Source organism: Heterocephalus glaber, unplaced genomic scaffold (assembly GCF_053883595.1).
Source record: "Heterocephalus glaber isolate CG9 unplaced genomic scaffold, H.glaber_assembly_v1.0 deba00000281, whole genome shotgun sequence".
In the NCBI taxonomy this organism is placed as follows: Eukaryota; Metazoa; Chordata; class Mammalia; order Rodentia; family Bathyergidae; genus Heterocephalus; species Heterocephalus glaber.
This window is the reverse complement of record NW_028258139.1, coordinates 8,534,564-8,555,171: the sequence shown is the minus strand read 5'-3', so window position 1 is coordinate 8,555,171 and position 20,608 is coordinate 8,534,564. Positions and strand designations below refer to the sequence as shown.

At 49.5% G+C, this 20,608-nt stretch overlaps 1 protein-coding gene across 2 annotated transcripts in view; it reads right to left on the bottom strand.

The window, feature by feature from the left end:
• Positions 1-7: 7 nt before the first annotated feature.
• B4galnt3 (beta-1,4-N-acetyl-galactosaminyltransferase 3) overlaps positions 8-20,608 on the bottom strand; it is a 99,570-nt gene continuing 78,969 nt past the window's right edge. Inside the window, exons 10-20 of one of the 2 annotated variants that reach the window (XM_004837568.2) lie at positions 18,376-18,519; positions 17,217-17,326; positions 16,294-16,394; positions 15,995-16,056; positions 14,586-15,378; positions 8,047-8,372; positions 7,171-7,324; positions 6,859-6,931; positions 5,913-6,066; positions 5,257-5,383; positions 8-3,219 (exon numbers count right to left, since the gene is read on the bottom strand). In XM_004837568.2, the coding sequence (XP_004837625.2) occupies positions 3,111-3,219; positions 5,257-5,383; positions 5,913-6,066; positions 6,859-6,931; positions 7,171-7,324; positions 8,047-8,372; positions 14,586-15,378; positions 15,995-16,056; positions 16,294-16,394; positions 17,217-17,326; positions 18,376-18,519 (2,153 nt within the window). In that variant the 3' untranslated portion in view covers positions 8-3,110. Of the gene's footprint in view, positions 3,220-5,256; positions 5,384-5,912; positions 6,067-6,858; positions 6,932-7,170; positions 7,325-8,046; positions 8,373-14,585; positions 15,379-15,994; positions 16,057-16,293; positions 16,395-17,216; positions 17,327-18,375; positions 18,520-20,608 lie in introns of those variants that run through there. The other variant, XR_015440769.1, reaches the window with a different exon arrangement.

Below are 20,608 nucleotides of genomic sequence, written 5' to 3'. Positions count from 1 at the left end.
GGAAGGGTTCAATTTTAAAGAATTTATTACAGTAAAAGACACATTGTGGCTGAGTGTGGTGGTGAATGCCTGTAATCTCAGCATGGAACAGGCTGAGGCAGGAGGATCTCTGTAAGTTTGAGGCCAGTCTGGGCTACATAGCAAGACGCTGTCTCAGCAACCCCCCCCCCAAGACACATTGCCATTAATCCCTCTTGCTTCAAAAACACTGATCCTATCATTCTTGCCATTTTCTGAAGCAATTCCCAAAGCCCTCTTTCATGAGTATCTTTGTGAAGTGATCGAAAATACAGTGAAGGCTGTGGCTGAGTGCCATCCAATGAAAATGGAGACTCCTTAAAAACATTATGGTGTGTCCTCATCCACCTTATTCACCAAACCTGGGGCTGTGAGACTTCTGGATCTTCCCTAAAGTCAAAATGACCACAAAAGGTAAAAGCTTTCAATCAATTCAGGACATGGAGGCAGCCATGACAACACAACTGAAGACACTCATGCAAGAGGACCTCCATCCAGAACAGTTTGAGAAAGAGCCAAGAGCAATGTGATGACTGTTTGAAGTAAGGGGAAGTATTCGGAGATGGATTAATAGCAACGTGTCTTTTACTACAATAGCTTTTTCAAAAAATTTAAACATTCACTGTATTTGTTGATCACACCTTATATACGCATGATCCTTTTTGGGAACCTTTCTGCGTTTTCACGTTAACTGTGTCTTTTAAGCATGCATCTAAAAATATAAGTTTTGATCTTTGCCTAGGTGAAAATAACTGGGAAAGTCAATTTGCCCCTGTAAAAAAACAAGGCATCTCCAGCCCAAATAGAAATTATTTATTTTTTGTGTGTGTGTGGTGCTGGGGATAGGACGCAGGACCCAATGCATGCCAGGTAAGTTTTCCAGCCCTGAGCTACAGCCCCAGCCCCATGTGCTATTTTAGAACAAGCCACACGCAGCTCCCCCACTGCTCACCAAACCATTCTGCCCTGCACGTAGCCATCTTCATCCTGAGGGTCTGCAGACTTTCTAGGCAGAAACGCAGACCTCCGTCAACCTCCTGAGAGGACATTCCTTCATTTCTGGACTGTGATATACTGGAAGAGGACAATTCCATGCCCCTTCTGAGTAAGCCGCAGCACAGAGAATGCTGTTCCCACCAGGGCAGACACCCAACTAGCGGCAAGGGGGGAGGGTGGTGGTGGAGAGTCCTCAGCATGGCCATGAAGGCCCAGAGAGCTGAGGAACAGAGATGTGATCCTTGGGCCCCTCAGCCCCACCCTCTCCTACCGTGAATGGGTGATAGGAAAACTCAGGAGCCATTTGTTTTCAAAGAAGATGCTGTATTTAGTTAATGTCTTCCCTTCCTCCAGCCAAGACATTTCCCTACAGAGCAGGGGCCGGGACAGGCCCCTTAAGGCAGATGGTGTGGAAGTAACAAACACAAGGCACTGGCCTGGAAAGAGAGGTGCAGGCAGGCTGGGCAGGCCCCAGTCATCAGAAGAAGTAGAGCAGGAGAGCTGCTGGGACTGGTTCTGGCCTTCCAGTGCAGTGCCAAGAATGAGAGCAGGCCTAGAGAGAACCTGGCCCCCAGCTGGCCAGCTGCAGCCCTACCTGCTTCCTGTGGGCCCTTTTCAGATGTCAGGAATGAGAAAAAGCCATAGCCCAGGGGCAGATAGGGCATCCATAAGCCACAACCTCCTAACCTGGCTCCTTAGAGGAAGGCAGTGATTCTCCCAGTGGCCCCAGATCTCCATGGGCTCCAGTCTCCCAAGTTCCAAGCTTCTGCTCTTGGTGTGTGCAGATGCCCTGGGCAGGCCCCACAGTGCCACATGCTGCCATCTGTCGGCGCATGGACCTTGGGCTCAGCCAAACAGCTTCAGGACCCTGCTGCCATTCCCCTAGTCCTTCCCAGAGCAGGTAGGCCGCCACACACTTGGGGCTCAAGGGCAAGCACCCAAATGCAACATTGGTGAGTTCAGCAGCAGCAGTAGAATAGTCCCCAGCCACAAGAGCACCTGGGTTTACCAGTGCAAGACAAGTGCGTGACCATTGGGTGACAGAAAGAGGGGCTACAGACTGCAAAGGCCAGGGCTATTTCCTGAACCTGCTTCATTTCTCAGTTCTTCCTACCCCTTGCGCCCTCCCCTGGGGAAGGGACTTCCCCATACCTCTACTCCCTGGTCCCAGCCACCTCTTCCCTGTCCTCTGCTTCCACACAGGGTCAGGTGGCTGGGCCCTCCCTATTTCCGTTTCTAGCCCTCTCTGCCTGGCCTCCACACCCTTAGTCTAAGGAGTGCTGCCACATTCTGTCCCAATTCTCTTTGCACAGCATTCACAGTCTCTCCAGAGGCCTCTGCCCAGGGTGAGCCCGGAGGGGAAGGGCATCTCTCTCTGGCCATCCTCACTCTACCCACTTTGCAGGGCCATACACCAGCCACTGGTGATGATGGGCCCACGGCCTTCCAGACTCCACCTCCCACCCCACTCCCCTGACCAGGAAGGCACCCCTAGCTCTGTGTTTCCAGTCACAAGTTGGTGCCACCAGGAGGGGTTAGATTAATGCCCTAAGGGTGCCCAGCAGCTCGGTAGCTACCGGGAGAGATGTGTGTTTGGAAGGCATGAGCCTGGGCTAGGGCCAGAACTGCTCCATATGGGGCCAGCACCGCTGGAAGGGACAGTGCCCAAGGGCCACACTGCAACACATAAATGGGCCTGAGGTTTACAAGTGGGGATCCCCCCTCAGCACACGCTCCCCCAGTCAATGCCAGGTCTGCACAGCAGTTCATGTCAACACTCCTTACAGTGAGCACTGAGGGACACTGGAATGCACCTCCAGGGTCGAGGAGAGGATTCTCTTCTCCCCTGACCTCACTGCTCCATCTTCTTAGGAGCCATCCCATCTCTGTCAGCTGACCAAGTGGCAGAGGAGCCCTGGTACCTGTCTCCACATGAAGGGACAGCTCCCGATGGAGAGATCAGCACAAGGCCTCTTGGGACCCAGCCATCCTTCTGCTCCCCTGCCTTCCCCCTCCTCTGCAGTGAGCAGGGGACCGGAAAGCAACCCCAAGTCAAAGAGCCACTGCAGTGGGTCCAGCCAGGCCCACCATGGGCCTCATGGCATCTTCATTTGGCGGCGGTTCCACATGCCTCGCTTGGAATGGAAGTGATGGAAGAAATTCCTGAGGGAGAGACGCTCCACTTCCAGGCCTGCTTGGAGAATTCTGAGGAGGGAGAGGTAGGGTGAGCTCTAGGCCCGGGGAATCGACCCTTCAGCCCTGACCTCAGACCCTCCTTCCTCAGGAATCTCCTACAGGGCAGAGGAAGTAGGTATGGTGAGAAGCCAGCCAGCCAGCCGGCTAGGGCTAGAATTCCAGCTCCACGACTGGGCAAGTGACATCATCTGTCAGAGCCTGTTCACTACTTCTAGAAAGAGGATGCTAATTTCATAAATATGCCTGTCTATATATACATATCCACACCTCTAGCCTTCATCTCTGATACAGACATACACTTACGCAGGGATGACAGATACCAAGTGCCCAGCGTACACCGAGGGCCTGGTGACTGTGGTCAGCCTGCTGAGACTTTGCCATATCTATGGGGACAGAGCACTCGAGCCAGACAGCTCGTTTCAGGCCCGCCTTGTTTTGTTCTGTTCAGTTCTTTTCTTCCCTTCCTTCCTCCCTTCTTTTTTCTTTTTCTTTCTCTTTTTACAGTGCCAGAGATGGACCCCAAGGCATGTTCGTGCCAGGCAAGCACTCTGATGCTGAGCACATCCTGGCCCACCCTGTTCCTTGTCTACATGTGTGGCCCACTGGGAGCAGTTTTCTTTCTTGTTGGGCCTCAGAGAATGCAAGAGAATTAGGAATTCTGCTGGAGGTCTGCACTGAAACACACAGCCCAGCATGAAGATCGAGGGTGGCATAACTTCGATATGGGAGCCTCCCAAATCCCACTCCAGGCTGCTGTGATCCAGCTTTATGAGATCACAGTTATGGTCATCCCCTCAGCTCCTCCCTTTCCACCTTTCATTCTCGTAGTGTTGTCACCATCCTTTCCTTTCTTCCCTCTAGGGGAAAACCATAAACAGGCTGCTTTTATTTGTTTGGGGTTTTTTGGGTACCTGGGATCGAACTCAGTCCTTGCGCTTGCGAGGCAGGTGGCGGAACCACTGAGCTAAATCCCCGGCCCAACAGGCTGCTTTAGGCCTCTGAGACTTCAGTGAGAGAGGTTTGGGGCAAACTGTTAACTACTCTCCATGACTTGGTCTTCTCCTCTGAAAAATGGGGCTACTTACACCTGATAACAAGGTTACTTGTGTGACTCACTTGCAAAGCACAGGAACCCCATGACAGTGACTGTACTCTGCCCCTTGTCAAGGTCAATTTTCCCCTGTCCACCTCTCCCAGAACCCTTGCAACAACTGTGCTTTTCTTTCCCCCTTATTCTCCTTTGCTCCTTCCTCTTAGGATCAAAGCTCAAGGTATCACACTCCTTCCTTCCCTTTTTTCTAGTGCAAACTTCTTTTTTTGTTTGTTTGTTTTGATACAGGGTTGATCTACCACTATACTCTAGGCTGGCTGATCTTCCTGCCTCAGCCTCTTTAGAGTTGGGATTAGGGTTGTGCACCACCATCCTGGAGGCAGCAAATTTCTTCAAAGAGGAATCTTACACATGCTGCTCCCTCATCTACAATCCAGCACCACTGCCCAACCTCACTCCCTGCCAAGCCTGCAGTCTGCACTCGGTTCTAAGTCCCTGGCTTCTCTCAGCCCAAGCTCCTTCACCCGTGGCCTCCAGGGACTCAGCGGCCCTGGGGAACCTCACTGCCCCCGAATGGTCACACCGTCTCTTGCTGGCCCCAGTACCTTTCCTAACCTTAGCCTATGTTGACTTCAGCTTCCTCCCCCAGGCAGTGCTAGCAGGGAGGAGAGCTGGCCCTGGCTGGGGTAAGCAGTCCAGAGCTCCAGCCTGGTGCTGAGAACATTGCCACTTGCACTTGTACAGCTTAATGGTCTCTGCGTTTCCTCTGACAGCTTACCAACCTTTAACTTTAGTGGTCACACTAGCCCTGTGACACAGACAGCAGAAGTGTCATCCCCCTTTGCTGGACACATAAGCTGAGAGTGAGCCATCTGAGAGCACTGGGATGTGCGACCCCAGGGTGCAGCTGGGTTGCTCCCACCCTGTCCCTTCCCAGAGGACCATGCCAAACGCAGTTCCAGCAGCTGCCTTGGTTATCCACCTTCCCCAGTCACCTGTCGAGCAGCTCCCAGTCTTCCCCACCCCAGCGGTCCCGGAACTCCTTGGTGTTCATGCCCCCGATCTTGTCCAGGTCTGACTTGTAGATGCCGAGTAGTCCAAACCCATTCACCTCCCAGTAGCCTGTGGATAGCCAAGAAGCTGCAGTGAGCCAAGACGAGGCCAGGAGGAGGGCTGTAGGGGCCTCTAGCTGTGTACTAGAGGCTCTTCTGAGGGATAGGGGTGGGGGAAGCAGGGCCTCAAAGTTGTCTCAGTTGAGCGAACCCCTTGCCTATTAGGGGAAGGCCCCTGAGGTTCAGGGTCAGCAAATGCAGCAGTAAGCCTGGGCTGGTGACAGCCTTAGTAAGATGTGACAGGCAGCCCCTGTCCACTTCCCTCTCTATAGGCAGGGCACCTCTGGCCAGGACACATGCATAGCCTCCAAGGATGAAGCATCAGGTACATGGTAGATGCTTCCTCTGTGCCTGATGAGCACATGAGGGGAAGAGGGGCAGGAAATGCTCACCGCTGCAGGTGCTTCTCTGGTGGACTGTCCACTAGGGGCGGGCTGGGAAGGGGTGCTGACTTGTACCCACATGCTGCTTCCCGCTCTGAGGTTAGGAACCGTGGCGGGAGAGGCCTTCCCTCCTCCCCAGCGCAGGCCGAGGCTCACCCTCAGGCCTCTGGGGGGTGGCCCCGCAGTGGAGCCTCATCACCATGGGGGCAAAGGCCATCTTGCCCTCCACACAGTGCTTCCGGATGGTATCGATGACTCCAGCTGGGAAGTAGATGTGGAGGTCACAGAGGAAGATGATGCTGTGAGGGTCCTGGGGGCAAAAGAGCGGGGTCACCAGGCCCTCAGGACTCCCGGGAGAACCCTCGGGCTCTTCCTAATTGCTGTATGTGATGCTGAAGCAAGCACAGCTCTTCCTAGTTGGAACGACCCACAAATCTGCACAAACCTGCCCACTGGGCAGAGGTCCAGAGTCCAGAGCTCAGAGCAGTGCTCTTACCATCAAACCGTGAACCCTGCTCTTCTCCCCACTCGTTATGGGCTCTGAGGACCCTGGACAGTTGAGCAAATGTTCCACTGTCATTTGCTTAGTCCCACTCTGCCACCTCAGCACAGCAGAGAGGATGCTCCCTGCTGTGGTCTGGACCAGTGCTCCCCAAAGGGCCGTGTTAAGGATTGGTTCCCAGCCTGTGAGCTATTGGCTGGTGGTGGAACTTTGGGAGGTGAGGCCTATGGACAAAGTAGGTCATTGAAGATGTGGCCTTGGAGGGGATATTAGGACCCTGGGCTCTTCCTGTCTCTCTTTTTTGCTTCCCTGCCAGCACAAGGTGAGCAGCCACCTCTCCCACCATGATGTGCTGTGTTGCCACAGGCCCAAAGGCAATGGGGCCAACCCATTGTGGGCTGAAACCTCTGAAACCATGAATGAAAATAAGCCTTCCTTCCTGTAAAGATGATTCTCTTAGGTATTTGTACAGTAAGGGAAAAGCTGACTAATGCTCCCAGGTCACTATTTCCTTCCCCACTGAGGGCCTGGCTACCTTACATATCACAAAGCTCTCTCTACCTCTTAACCAGTTTTCCAATCCCTTTCCAGGCCAATTACCTTCACCAGGTCAATGCCAGCCTGAAGTCCAGCTGAGCGCTCAAAGTTACCACTGAGCTTCAAGTACTGGTAGCTACAGAGGAGAGAAAGGAGGGCTGAGTGTTAGGAGTCAGCTGCTGGGATCCCCTGGAATAGAGATGATAAATGCACCTGGGGTGAGGTTATGGCCAGGGAAGTCCTGGGAAAGAGCTGAAGACTGGGATCCAGGAAAGCCAGGTAGGGGAGCTCAACCCTGGACCTGGCAGCCCTAAGCCTTCAGGAAGGAGGTGCCCAGGCTACGCCCTGGCTGTGGAGGGTAGGGGGTGTCCTCACCTCCGTAGCCTGGACCTCTTCAAGGCCACCTCCACATCCATGTCCTCACTGCTATAGTCAGTGATGATGATGTTGAAGTGTGGGTCACCAGTGACTTGGAACAGGTTTTCCATGTCTCTGATGAATTGCTGTACCCAGCGCGCCTGGTTCTTCACTACCCCAGGGTGCCAGGCAGAAAGAAAGAGAGGTAAGGAAAGATGAACAACTCTGCTCTCAGCTCCATCATGAGTCAGGAATCCCCACCAGACCCCTGCCGTGAGGATACCACAACTTCCGGGAAGCCAGGAGCAAAGCACCGGAGACCAGAAGGAGAGGACCTCTGTCGAGGGCCTTGGGCTGGGGTCACAGCAATCCCGCCAGGCTCTGGCAATCAGTCTTACTATCACAGTCTCCTGTCCTACCTCACTGTTACACCCCTGCCTGCTATGTCTTTCCTTCTCATCATCAAAACCACTTAGGGCTTGGGCTGTGGTACAGTAGCAGAGCACTTGCCAAGCACGTGTAAGGCCCTGGGCTCCATCCCCAGCACCAAAAATAAATAAAACCACTCTATATAGTATTCTCTCTCTCTCTTTTTTTTTTTTTTTGGTACCGGGGATCGAACTCGGGTCCTTGCGTTTGCAAGGCAGGCTGCAGAACCACTGAGCTAAATCCCGGGCCCTCTCTATATAGTATTCTTTGTGTTGTATTTCCTCAACTATAACCCCAGGTGGCGATCACGCCCAACCGTGAGACCTAGTCTGAATGAAGGCGCTCCAGCCTTCCCGTCACTGTCTAGTCTTAGCTCTGCCCTTCCTTCTTTGCTGAGCCTCAGCTCCTCTCTTACGGGAGATCGAATCAGGGAAAACAATCTGGTTACTGCCCCGAAGAGCTCACCGGGCACGATGAAGTGGACCACAGCTCGGTGATTCCAGGAGAAGCCCTGGGGCCAGCACAGCTTGGGCTCGGGATCCTGGACGTCCAGGACACGCCTCCTCCGCCGCCGGGGGTGTAGGTTCCAGAACAGGCCCTGCAGGTTCCGGGGCTCCGCCTCTTCCGCACCAGCCGCATCGACGCCTTGCCAGCCTCGCGTGGACACGTACTCAGACAGCCGCACCGAGCGCTGTCCTTGTTCCAGCAGCTCGAGCTCCAGGAGGTAGCGACCCCCGCGAAGCTGGTCCTGCCGCTTCTCCACGTTCACAATGCGCTGCAGCTGGTACCTCCTGTGGTGCACAGAGTGGGGTGTGAGTAACGACTCCCACAGTGCCAGGGCAGCCATTGTGCTGGAAGCCTACAGGCCCGTTGTCAGGAGACCCTCCTTTATGTCCTAGCTTTGCCATTGGCTAGGGGTAGGATCTCAGGCTAATGCTCAACCTCTCTACATCTCATGGCCTCCATCTTCAGAAATGCGCTACTGAGGTGTGACGTCTCCATGAGCTTTTTTTTTTTTTTTTTTGGTACCGGGGATCAAACTCGGGACCTTGCGATTGAGAGATTGAGAGGCAGGCTCGGTGCCACTGAGCTAAATCCTGGCCTTCCATGCACGTTTGCAGCTCTAAGATCCCGAGTTGATTGACGAGGCAAGTAAGAGGGGTCACAGTGAAGAGGCTCACTGAGAAACCGACCGTCCATAAAAAAAGTGCTCTGTTCAAATTAAAAGTCTGTAAAGGGCCGGGGATTTAGCTCAGTGGTTTCGCTGCCTGCTGCACAAGCCAAGGACCCAAGTTCGATCCCCGGTACCAAAAAAAATAAATAAAATAAAAGTCTGTAAAACCTAATGCATTATCATATAAATGTTGAATGGTTGGCTCAACGTCAGTCACTAGATAACTGGTAGTCAAAACCACAAGCAGCATGGTAGTGACATAAAAAACAGACACACAGACTGATGGAAAAGAATAGAGAACCCAGAAATAAATCCAGCACAGATGGCAAGAACACACACTAGATAAAAGACCATCTCTTCAACAGAGGGCGCTGGGAAAAGTGGATATGCATGTGCAGAAGAATAAAACTGGACCCCTATTTCCCACCAGGACAAAAACCACCTCAAGGGCCAGGGATTTAGCTCGGTGGCACTGCTCCTGCCTCACAAGCGGGGATCCTGAGTTTGATCCCCGGTACCAGAAAAAAACCACAAGCAACCTCAAAATGAATCAGACTTAAATGTAAGGCCTGAAACTATGACACTTCTAAAAGAAAACACAGGGGAAACACTTTGAGACATTGCATGAGGCAAAGATTCTTTGGCTATTACTCCAAAAGCACAGGCAACAAAAGCAAAAGTTGACAAACAGAATTACATCCAACTAAAAAGCTTCTACACAGTAAAGGAAATATTCAAGAGTGTAATGCAACAGTCTTCAAAAATGGGAGAAAATATTTGCAAAACTTATCAAACAAGAGATCAACATCCAGGGTATCCAGCGAACAAAAGGACTTATACAACTGAACAGAGAAACACAAGTCATCTGATTTATAGGTGCACAAATGACTGAATAGACATTTCTCTTTTGTTATTTGTTTTTGTGGTACTGGGAATCAAACCCAGATACACTCTACCACTGAGCTATGTCCCTAGCCCCTCTTTTTATATTTTATTCTGAGACAGGGTCTCACTAAGTCACTAAATTGTCCAGGCTGGACTCAAACTGGTGATCCTCCTGTCTCAGCCTCCCAGGGTGCTCTGGTTTACAAGCATGTCCTACCATGCCCGTGTGTGAATAAATAGTTTTTAAAAGAGGATACACAGCTGGGGGTGGTGGCACATACCTATAATCCCAGCAGCTGGGAGACTGAGGTAGAAGGATCACAAGTTCAAGGCCAGTCTGGGCTATATAATGAGATGTTGTCTCAAAAACTAAGCAAAATAAATTTTTAAAAAGAGGATATGCAAATAGCCAAAGATTCTATAAAGAAAAAGCTCAGCCAGGCTTGGGGGGACATGCTTGTAAGCCTAGCACTCTGAGAGGCCGACGCAGGAGGATTTCAAATTTGAGCCTATCCTGGGCAACTTAGCAATTTGGTGAGCCCTGGTCTCAAAATAAAATATATTAAAACAAAAGGCCTAAGTATATATCCCAGTGCAAAGGCCCCTGAATTCAATTCCCAGTACTACAAAACAAAACATAGCCTGGGGATTTAGCTCAGTGGTGCCACTGCCTGCCTTGTAAATTCAAGGTCCTGAGTTCGATTCCCCGGTACCAAAACAAAACAAAACAAAACAAAAAATGCTCAACATCACCAATTAGCAAGGAAATACAAATCGAAACCACAGTGTCAAAAAGAAACAAAAACAAAAACATGCAGAGGAGAACACGGAGAAAGAGGAACTCTCGTACTGTTGATGGGAAAGTACAGTAGTACAGCCATTGAGGAAAACAGTGTGGAAGTTCCTCAAAAACTAGAAATAAATGTGGGGTGATACACTTCTGTAATACGAGGACTCTGGAGAGGCTGAGGAGGAAGATGAACAAGTCTGAGCCCAGCCTGGCCAGTTTAGTGACCTAGTGAGGCTTCCGGGCAGCGGGGGCTACGGCTGCCCAAGGCTCACAGCTGAGGACAGGGCCCATGACACCGCAAGGAGAAGAAGCCAGAGGTGAGCTGAGATAAGATTTCAGCAGATAGGACCATGTGGACACCATCATCTCCAACTACGAGCCCCTAGAGTCATGAGAAAGTAAATCCTTATTGTTTAAATGACTCACTCTATGCTACGTTTTATAGGAGTCCAAGGTAAAACAACGTTGCATAATATAATTATATATACCAGTATACATTTCAGATAATATATCCTACTTCAAATGCATCTTCTCTAATGATGTACGGATTTAACATTCAGAAAAACAATGTCGGTGATTAGTGTGCTGTAATAAAATGGACAGTCTCTCATCCCTCTTGAAGGTGAGCTCCCTAAGGCCAAGAATCACATGTAATTCAGGGTTATATGCTATTCATCTTTGTACTCTCGTCTTTAGACAATTCTGAATGAAGTGAATAAAAATAGGAAGTTGAAAAAAAAATCTTATCTCAAAATAAAAAATCAAAAAAGGAGGCTTGGGCAGTAACTAAGTGTGAAGTCCCTGGGTTCAATACTCAGTACTAAAAACAAAACAAAGCAAACAATCCTCCCCCCCAAAAAATAAACCCCACAAAAAACCCAAAACCTAAACCAAACCAAAAACTAAAACAAAGCAAAACAAAAACCCCAAAGTAGTACTAGAACTGTCATATGAACCAGCAATCCCACTAGTGGGTACATATCCAAAGATCTGAAGTCAGTAATGTCAGAGACACCTGGATTCACATGTTTATTGCAGCACTATTCACAACAGCCAAGATATCAAATCAACCAGAGCATCGACTGACAGATGAGTGGATAAAAACAATGTGGTAGGTTTACACATGCGTGCGCACACACACACACACGTGTGCACACACAGAGAGAGAAATACTATTCAGCAATAAAAAGGAATGAATGCAACTTGTGTGAATGGAACTGGATGACATTACACGAAGTAAAGTAAATTAGGCACAGAAAAACAAACACAGCATGTCCTCACTCACATGAGGAAGCTAAAAAGTTGATCTCATGGAAGCAGAGGGTAGAACAGTGGCTACCAGAGCCCAGGAAAGGTGTAGGGAAGGGGGAGATGGAGACAGAATGCTTAACAGATACAGGGATGCAGCTGGATAAGAGGAATAACTTCTAATGCACAGTCATGTAGCTATGGTAGGAAAAGATTATTGATTATTTCAAAATGTCTAGTAGACAACATTTTGAATGGTCCCAACACAAAGAAACAATAAACGTCTAAGGTGACAGATATGCCAATTTCCCTGCCCTTATCATGACACATTGTATGGGCGTATTAAAATGTTGTTTCACATTTGATTAATCTGCACAGTTACCATGGGTCAATTAAAAGTAAAAATATGACACTTAGTGTGGGGCTACATGCTCGGGAGGCTGAGGGAGGAGGAGGATCAAAAGCTGGAGGCCAGCCTAGGAAACTCAGCAAGACCCTGTTTCAAAGAAAATAAAAAAGGATTAGAGGGTAGCCTGGTGCTCCCTAGATTCAATCCCCAGTGCCAGGAAAAATGGATTGTCAATTAATTATTAAAATAAAAAATTAAGAGGGGCCGAGGATTTAGCTGAGTGGTTCCGCTGCCTGCTTTGCAAGTGCAAGGTCCCGAGTTTGATCCCTGGTACCAAAAAAATAAAAAATATAATAAAAAGTTAAGTGAAAATGCAAGCGGGTATGGTAATCCCAGTTACTTGGGAGGCTGAGGCAGGAGGATTGAAAGTCTGGGTCCAGCCTGGGCAACTCTGTGAGAACTTGTCTCGAAGTAAAAAATACCTGTGAAAAGGCTGGAGTTACAGCCCCCTGGTAGAGCATCCCTGAGTTTGATCTCCAGTACTGTAATTGTCATCACATGACTGGTGGAGAACCGAAATAATTTATAAGTACCCTGAAGGAAAACTTAAGTCAATAGCATTATTTATTAACTATTCACATCAACTAACCGTGTTGAGTCAGCTTTATGACAAAGGTGTGACTTGGAGCATAGCAACCTGAGAAGTTAAACATCTTTCTGCCTGAGAACTCACATATTTTAACTACATTTCAGAATATAAATTTCCTTTTAAAAAAGAAATCAAACATCATAAAAGCAAATGAATCATCATAAAATTTGTTGTTGTTATAGTTTTGAGAGAGAATCTCGCTATATAGTTCGAGCTATCCTTGAACTCACTCTGTAGCCCAGGTTGGCTTCGAACTCACAGCGATCCTCCTGTTCCCTGCCCCGGCCTCCTGAATGCAAAGATTACGGACATGTGCCACCATGCCTGGCTTGTCATACAAACTTAAGTATTCATTTTTTATTTAGATTCTTTCTGGGTTTTTTTTTTTCAGTTTGAGGATCAAACTCAGGACCTTGTGCTTATGAGGCAGGTAAGGTACCACTGAGCTAAATCCCCAGCCCTGTTTTTTGTTTGTTTGAGACAGGCTCTCACTATGTAGTTCAGGCTGACCTTGAACTCACTCCATAGCCCAGGCTGGCCTTGAACTTGCAGTGATCCTCTTGCCTCAGCCTTTTTTTTTGTACTGAGAATTGAATCCAAGACCTTCACACACTCCCAAGCCCTCTTCTAAATTTTGAGTCTCACTAAGTCACTAAGTAGCCCGGAGTGCCATCCAGTTGGTTTATCCATACAATGAAATATTATTCAAAAATACAAAGGAATGAAGTGCTTGACATATTCCATAATATGGATAAACCTTAAAAACATTTTGCTGAGTGAGAGAAGCCAGCCATAAAAGGCTACGTATTATACACAGTAAGTCCCTGACTTACGAACGTTCAACTTGTGAACTTTCACAGATACAAACAGACCTCAAATTATGAACATTCATAGATGTGAACAAATCACAGAGTGTCTACGTTACCATGTTAAGGTAACTGTAAAAGTAAAAATAGTGTATTTATCATATTTTTGTGTGTGCATTTGTTTTTTTATGCTTTATATTGTATATCTGTGTCAAAGGTGTGTGTATAAGATTCGCTTTGTCAAAATTATGAACAAATCCAACTTACAAACGTCGATAAGTTGGGGGTTTACTACAATTCCATTTACATGAAATGTCCCTAATAGGCAAATTAGTAGAGATAGAAGGTAGATTAGTGCTTGTCAGGGACTAGAGTAGAGAAGAATGACAAGCAACCACTCATGAGCGTGGGGTTTCCTTTAAATCCTTTTTTTTTTTTTTTGAGATGGGCTCTTGCTGTGGAGCCCAGACTGACCTAGAACTCCTGGGCTCGGACAATCCTCAGTCCCCCATCCCACCCCCAGGAGCTGGGACTCTTTCTGGATAGTTTCTTATGAGGTGATGGAAATGGTCTGGAATTAGAGAGTGGTGATGCACATAATGGTGAACACACATTTAAAACCTCTCAACTCTACACTCTAAAGTGATGAATTTAATGCTACACAAATGTTATCTCAAAAAAAAGTTGACTGGTTGAATGAATAAATGGATGAATGACAAAAACACCCAAAGAACTCTAGTCACATCTCCTGCCCTCTCCCTTCCAACCCACAGCTGAAGTCTTCATTTGTATCTTTAGCTTTAGCTTTGCCTGTTGGTCCAAGGAGGAAACCACATGTACCAGACTTTTCAGGCTTCAGCATGTGTTCTGGACCAGGCACCTGAGGACTGCAGAGCTTTGCCTGACAGTGGAACAAAGAGCTGACTGGAGCGGAGCACAGCCAGGGACAGGGCACCAGGTGGTTACGCTGCCCAGAAGCCTGGCTGGGGGTCAAGTCCCTCTCTTCCTGTAGCAGGAGAACCTACCCCCGGCCACCAGGGGCCCGCTCTCTAGGCTGGCCCTACCGGGCCCAGCCCTGGCCCCAAGAGAGCCCTTTACCTTACCCCCGGCTCCTCTGGCTGAGCTTCTTCAAGAAGACCCGCGTGACCTCGAGGGCCTCCTGCTCAGGCAGCAGCAGATTGCCAGAAGTGTTACAGTTCAGGTCAATCCAGTCGGTCCTCAGGGCTTGGAAGTCCAGATTCTGCGCACTGAAAGTCTGGTCCCAGTTGACTACTGGGTCAAATACAGGTACATACTCAAACACCTCACTCATGTCTTCTTCCTCCTCTTCTTCTTCCCCCTCTTCCTCTCCTTCCACTGGTCCCTCCTGATCTGCAGCTGCCACCTCCTCCTCCTCCGGCCACCCCTCTTTGGGGGCCAGAGGCTCCAACTCATCACCCCTTCTCTGCTGTTCGATGTAGGAGTCCACTTGTTTCAGCCACTGGGACTGCTCCAGAGTCTTCCCGGGGCTGTTTCTTGTGGGCTCAGGCCTCTTAATTAGAGGTAGGTTCTGTGCCAGGTGCCCAGGGGCCCACTTGTCAGAATGAGGTGAGTCTTGGCTGGGCACAGGGCTGAGCTTTTGCTTCCTCTTTTCTGGTTGCTGGACTAGGGTGTCGCTGCTCCTCACTGGGAAGGGAGCAGTGGAATTCTGCTTGGGAAAGGGCACCTGCAGGTCCCCTGGAGGCCGGGCCAGGAGCTTCGGCAGGCTTCGAAGGCGGTAGTCAGTGACATCCTGCCTGGGGGTGGAGGTAGGCATTTGTTTTCTCTCTCGTGTTTTGGTGTCCTGGTCATGGGAGGCAGGCGTCTCCTCTGCTACTTCTTCATACTGAGATTCTTCTAGAAGGTTGTCCTCAAAACCTGTTGTTAATAATAATCATTCCTCATATCAGGAGTTTGCAACCTTTTCCCAAGATACACAAGACAGCTGAGATCACCTGTGTGACAGACAGCGAGGGGTCCAGAGGGGGGCTAAATGCAGGCTCTGGCACTTGTTGTGTGAACCTGGGCAATTTACATAACCAAATTTAACCCCATTTTCTTAATCTACATAAAGGCTTTAAAAACCCATCTCTCAGAGGGCTGTTACGAAGACTGAGAGACAGCAAATATACAAAGTGCCTCGTTCCTTTGAGAGATCCAATAAACTGTCCCAGCCATGCTTTAATAGCAAGAAGAAATCCCACAGGGAGACAAGGCTTCTCTATGGCAGAACTTCTTAAATGGCGTGCCAGGGATAGCGAGCGCCTCCAGCAGTCCACCTGACTCTAGCACGCTGTTATTGAGGGCCACGCCCTACATGGACCTTGGTAAAGAAGGCAAGGGTGGGTGTGTGGTTCTCTACTCCCTTGAGTGCAGGGAGAGCCATGTAGTTAGGTGCTAAGCCCTTTGGAGGCAGGGCTGTGTGGTCTGAACTTCCCCAGAAACAAGACTACGGTCACCCTCCCAGCCTGAAGTCTCAGTGGTCACTCTGTACCTGGTTGCTCTGGCCCCTGCTTCTCCGGCTGGTCAATCTTGATGTACTCCTGGAAGCTGAACCTGCAGGGACAGGGATGTGTGGAAGGGCAACCGGTGCCCCGAGACTCAGTCCTGGGCACAAGGAGGCTCCAAACAGTGCGAGTGTGAGTGTGTGTGTGTACGTGCACATGGATGGTTGTGCATGTGAGACATGCCCAGGAGGAACACAGGCTCCCTGGGCTGGAGGGCACATGTGGCCGCTTGCGAGAGCCCAGGCAGCCCCCTGACTGCTGTTCTACCCCATCTGGGGCCACTTACCTGTCCTGGTAGTAGGCATTTTCCTGGTAGAAGCATTTGTTATGGGTCTCCATGTGGCTCAGGCGGGTGTAGTCATTGGGATAAACAAAGGACAGATGAATCTGGAGGTGAGAATGCAGAAGCAGGAGTAAGAGGTAGGATCCTGGAAGGAGCCAGTTTGCTGGGGTTAATCAGGGTTTCTAAGGACCTGTCCCTGGGGGCAGTGAAGGAGCACTGGGTGAACTACTGAGTTACGTACCCCAGGATTCCCTTCTACTCAGACATCATCCTGAGTCAAGATGCCTAGTCCACACCTCATCTTCCTGAGATCACCCTTTCCCCTCTGCCATCTGACCCTCTCCTACCTCCTCCTACAGCCTGAGCATCCCTCTTCTTACTGACTACATTGCTTCTTCTGCTCCCTCAAACAGAGCTTGAGGTAGCAAACTTTGCAAGCATGCCCCTCATGCTCTGGCTTCTGATGACTCCTGTCTCCAGCTCTCCTGATCATTTCTAGATCTGGACAGATTATGTTCATTCTGCCTCTGTAGGCTGTAAGTTCTCTAAAGCTAGTCACCCCAGGGTTCATTTCCTCAGGGCCTTGTCTGTGTGTTTAATAAACGCCACTGGCTGGCTTCATGGTAGGACTGAACAGGCAGGACAGGGCACCCTCTGCACCCTCGGTGCAGTCACTGGGCTACCTGACATCACTGGAGCAGAGCTGGAGGTGGGGGTCCTAAGGCAGAGCACCCATTCCCAGACTCCACAGACAGGCCGTCCGTTCATCCAGTCAGGCCACTCAGGAGGGCGCCTCCTCCCAGCACAGGGACCCTCCCCTGTGAGGCCACCCATCTGCCAGGCTGAGGCAGTGAGGCCCTGCCCAGGCCAGCCCACCCCCAAGCAGCCACCCCCTCCAGTCCCATGATACCCAGGCCCGGACTTACAAAGCGGAGGCCCTGGTAGCGCTGCAGAGGGAGCCCGTCCACCAGGTAGCTGGGTTTGTAGGGACAATCAGGCAGGACATGGCGGAGATGGGACTTGGGGATCAGAGGCACTGGGAAGAATGAGGGAAGAAGACTGAAGGTGGGAGACGAGAGCCTCGGTGGGCCCGGCTGGGGCCACACAGGCTCACTGCTGAGTGCAAGGGCTGAGGTCCTTGGCCTGGAGAAGCCACCCTTTTGTATTCACTCTGGAAGTTTCAGCCAACGACTATGGGCCGAGGCTGCCAACTCCAGGGAATTGGCATTCAAGGAGCACCTTGGTGGCAGAGGACACAGGACACACAGGTATAGCATGGCTTCGGAGTCACTGCACAAGGCTGGCCTCAGCAAGGTCTAGAGACTTCCTTCCTCATGCAGGGCTGTGACTGGTTTCCTTCCACAGCCCAAACACCCTGCAGCTTCCAGTTGTCTTTTTTTTTTTTTAAGAAAGTTGGGCTGGGCATTTAGCTTAGTGGTTTTGCAGTCTGCTGCCCAAGCGCAAGGACCTGAGTTCGATCCCCGGTACCAAAAAAAAAAAAAGAAGGAACATTGTCATCTTTTAAAACGTAAACACATAAATATGACTGGGCTGGGAATGTCGCTCAGCTGTACAGCACATGCTCAGCATGCTCAGGGCCGCAGGTTCTATCCCCAGCACCAAAAAACAAACAAAAAAGACAACCTATTTCTCGTTGAATAAAGAGTAGGAATCTTCTTGAAGACTCACTTTTTGTAGTGGAGGGATGTGTGGGGACATCTGGATTCTAATTCTACTTCTTTTTTTGGGGGGTACTGGGTATGAAACTCAGGACCTTGTGATTGCAAGGCAGGCGGCAGCACCACTGAGCTAAATCCCCGGCCCTGTAATTCTACTTCTTGTCCTGGGTGGTGGTTACACAAATTCACTCTGCAATGATTTATAGAATTGTCAAATTGGACATTAATACTTTCGTACTCTCCTGTATATTTGTCATATTTTATACTTCAAGGGTAAAAATAAAGGTTCTGTCCCTTGGGATACTGTGCTACAATGAACAAGTTTCCTGAGTCTTCCCTATCAACACGAAGAGACATGGAAGCATGCTCCCCCTGAGAGAATGACAGCATGCAGCAGAGGCCTTACCTCGATGGAGGGTGTCCCGAGGATCAGGCCGAAGCATGTCGGCCGGAGGCTGCTCATCCACAGGGAGAGAGCTGGAGGAGCCTGTGTGGCTGGCTGCTGTCTGTGGGATGTGGCCCACTTCATCCATCCTTAAGACAGTCTCATCTAGGACCAGGGGACAGAGCAGAAGGAAGCTGTGAGTCCCGGAAGAATCCAGCTTGCTGCCTCTGAGGGACAAGGAAGGGACTTGGGCCCCACTTCTGTGTTCCAGCTCAGTCCCTCTTCCTATTAGCGCAGCCCCAGACAACCGTGGCTTCCACTAGCTCGCTCCCTTTGACACCCCTCCTCCAGCCTCGGGGTCTGCCCAGTTTTGCATAAAGTGGAAAAAGTTACCTCTTCCTCAAATTACTTTACTGCTGATAGAAATTGTTCATTATATTTAAATTTATTTAACCCACACTTATATCCTTCTTTCCTTTCCTCCCTCCCTCCCTCCCTTTCTTTCTTCCTGCTAGGGATCGAACCTAGGGCCTCAAGCATGTTCGGTAAACACTTTACCACCGAGCTACACCCCAGCCTCCAGGTACCATTCTAAGTATTTTATAAGTATTAATCCGTTTATTCTTTTTTTGTTTTGTTTTTTGGTACTGGGGATCAAACTCGGGACCTTGCGCTTGTGAGGCAGGTGGCAGAACCACTGAGCTAAATTTCCGGCCCAGTCCTTTTCTTTTTCAAAGCTATCATACAACTTATGTACAGGCTCAGTATGCCTTACCCACAATGCCTACAACCAGAAGTGTTTCAATGTGGCTCACAAACAAAAGCATTTGGCAAAATTTTGTTTGCAACTCTACATTGGGTGACAAACACAACCACGGCCATCTTTCCCACACAAACACAAACGTGGCCATCTTTCCAAAATTGTTGAACAAATGCCGGGGATTTAGCTCAGTGGTTTCACTGCCTGCTGCGCAAGTGCAAGGACCCGAGTTCAATCCCCAGTACCAAAAAAAAAAAAAAAAAATTGTTGAACAAATTAAGTTCGTGAACTGAGGAACAATTGTATCTGTGGAAGCTTTCACCAGTTGAAAATCCTCAATCTAAACATTCATCAGGTGTTCAAAGAATTTTGGATTTCAGAGCATTTCAGATTTGAATTTCCAAATTAAGAATGCCCAGTCAGTACTATTTCTGTTTCACTGACTTTGGCAGAAAGAATCTAAGTAATCTGCCTAAGAGCACAGAAATGCTAAGTAGGAAAGTCAACTTTGAACCCAGCCAATGAGCCTCTCAAATACAGCGCGCAAATCAATGTCTATGGTGAACATGGGATCAACCTCTGCTCTTTTTATCCTCAAGCCCATTCACACCGACCTCCTGCCTGTTCTGACCAAGCCACCCAGACACTGGCTGCCTGTTTGCTCTCTGCCTCCGGAACCCATCTGTCTGCAGCCCCAGGAAGAGTGAAGGAGCCCTGCTTCCCATGCCCAGGCTGGCTGCCTTGGCCAGCCTACTGCTTCTCCCCTGAACTCTGCTGTACTTCTCCTTCTCTTGACTCATACTGAACATGTGTCTCCCAGCACCCCTCTTTCCTCCGTACCACCCCAGCAGCTCACAGCCTACCCCTGACTTCATGGCCTCTTGTTTTGTCACCAGCAACTTTCTCCCATCAGCCTTGCCAACACACACCACACACACACAGACGGTCTCTCCAGTCTCCTGGGTGCTCACCTTTCCCACTGTCCCCTGAGGGTCTAGCTCCGCCTGCTTTTTTTTTTTTTTTTTTTCCAGTGCTGGGGATTGAACCCAGAGCACTGCACATGCTAGGCAAGCAGTCCACCGCTAAGCTATAACCCTAGCCCCACAATTTTTGGTGCAGCCTATGGATAAGGGTCTTGCTGAGGAGGCAACAAGCAGTGAAAAGTGCAACTGAAGTGCTCATTTCCTGCAAATTTAAAGTAGGTGAACTATGTGTTTGAACTATGGTTACAAATAGGGGACTGGATTCACTGATGGTGACTTTGTCTGTTTATTTGTTTTCTTGTCCCGGGATTTGAACACAAAGCCTTGCACTGAGTTACAACCCCAGCCCTTCTTTTATTTTATATTTTGAGACAAGGTCTCACTCATTCCCTAAGTTGCCCAGGCTGGGCTGGAACTTTCGATCCTCCTGTTTCAGCCTCCCAGAGTGCTGGGATTATAGGAGTCCGCCACCACACTTGGCTTGTTTAGTTTTTGTGGCACTGGGGATTGA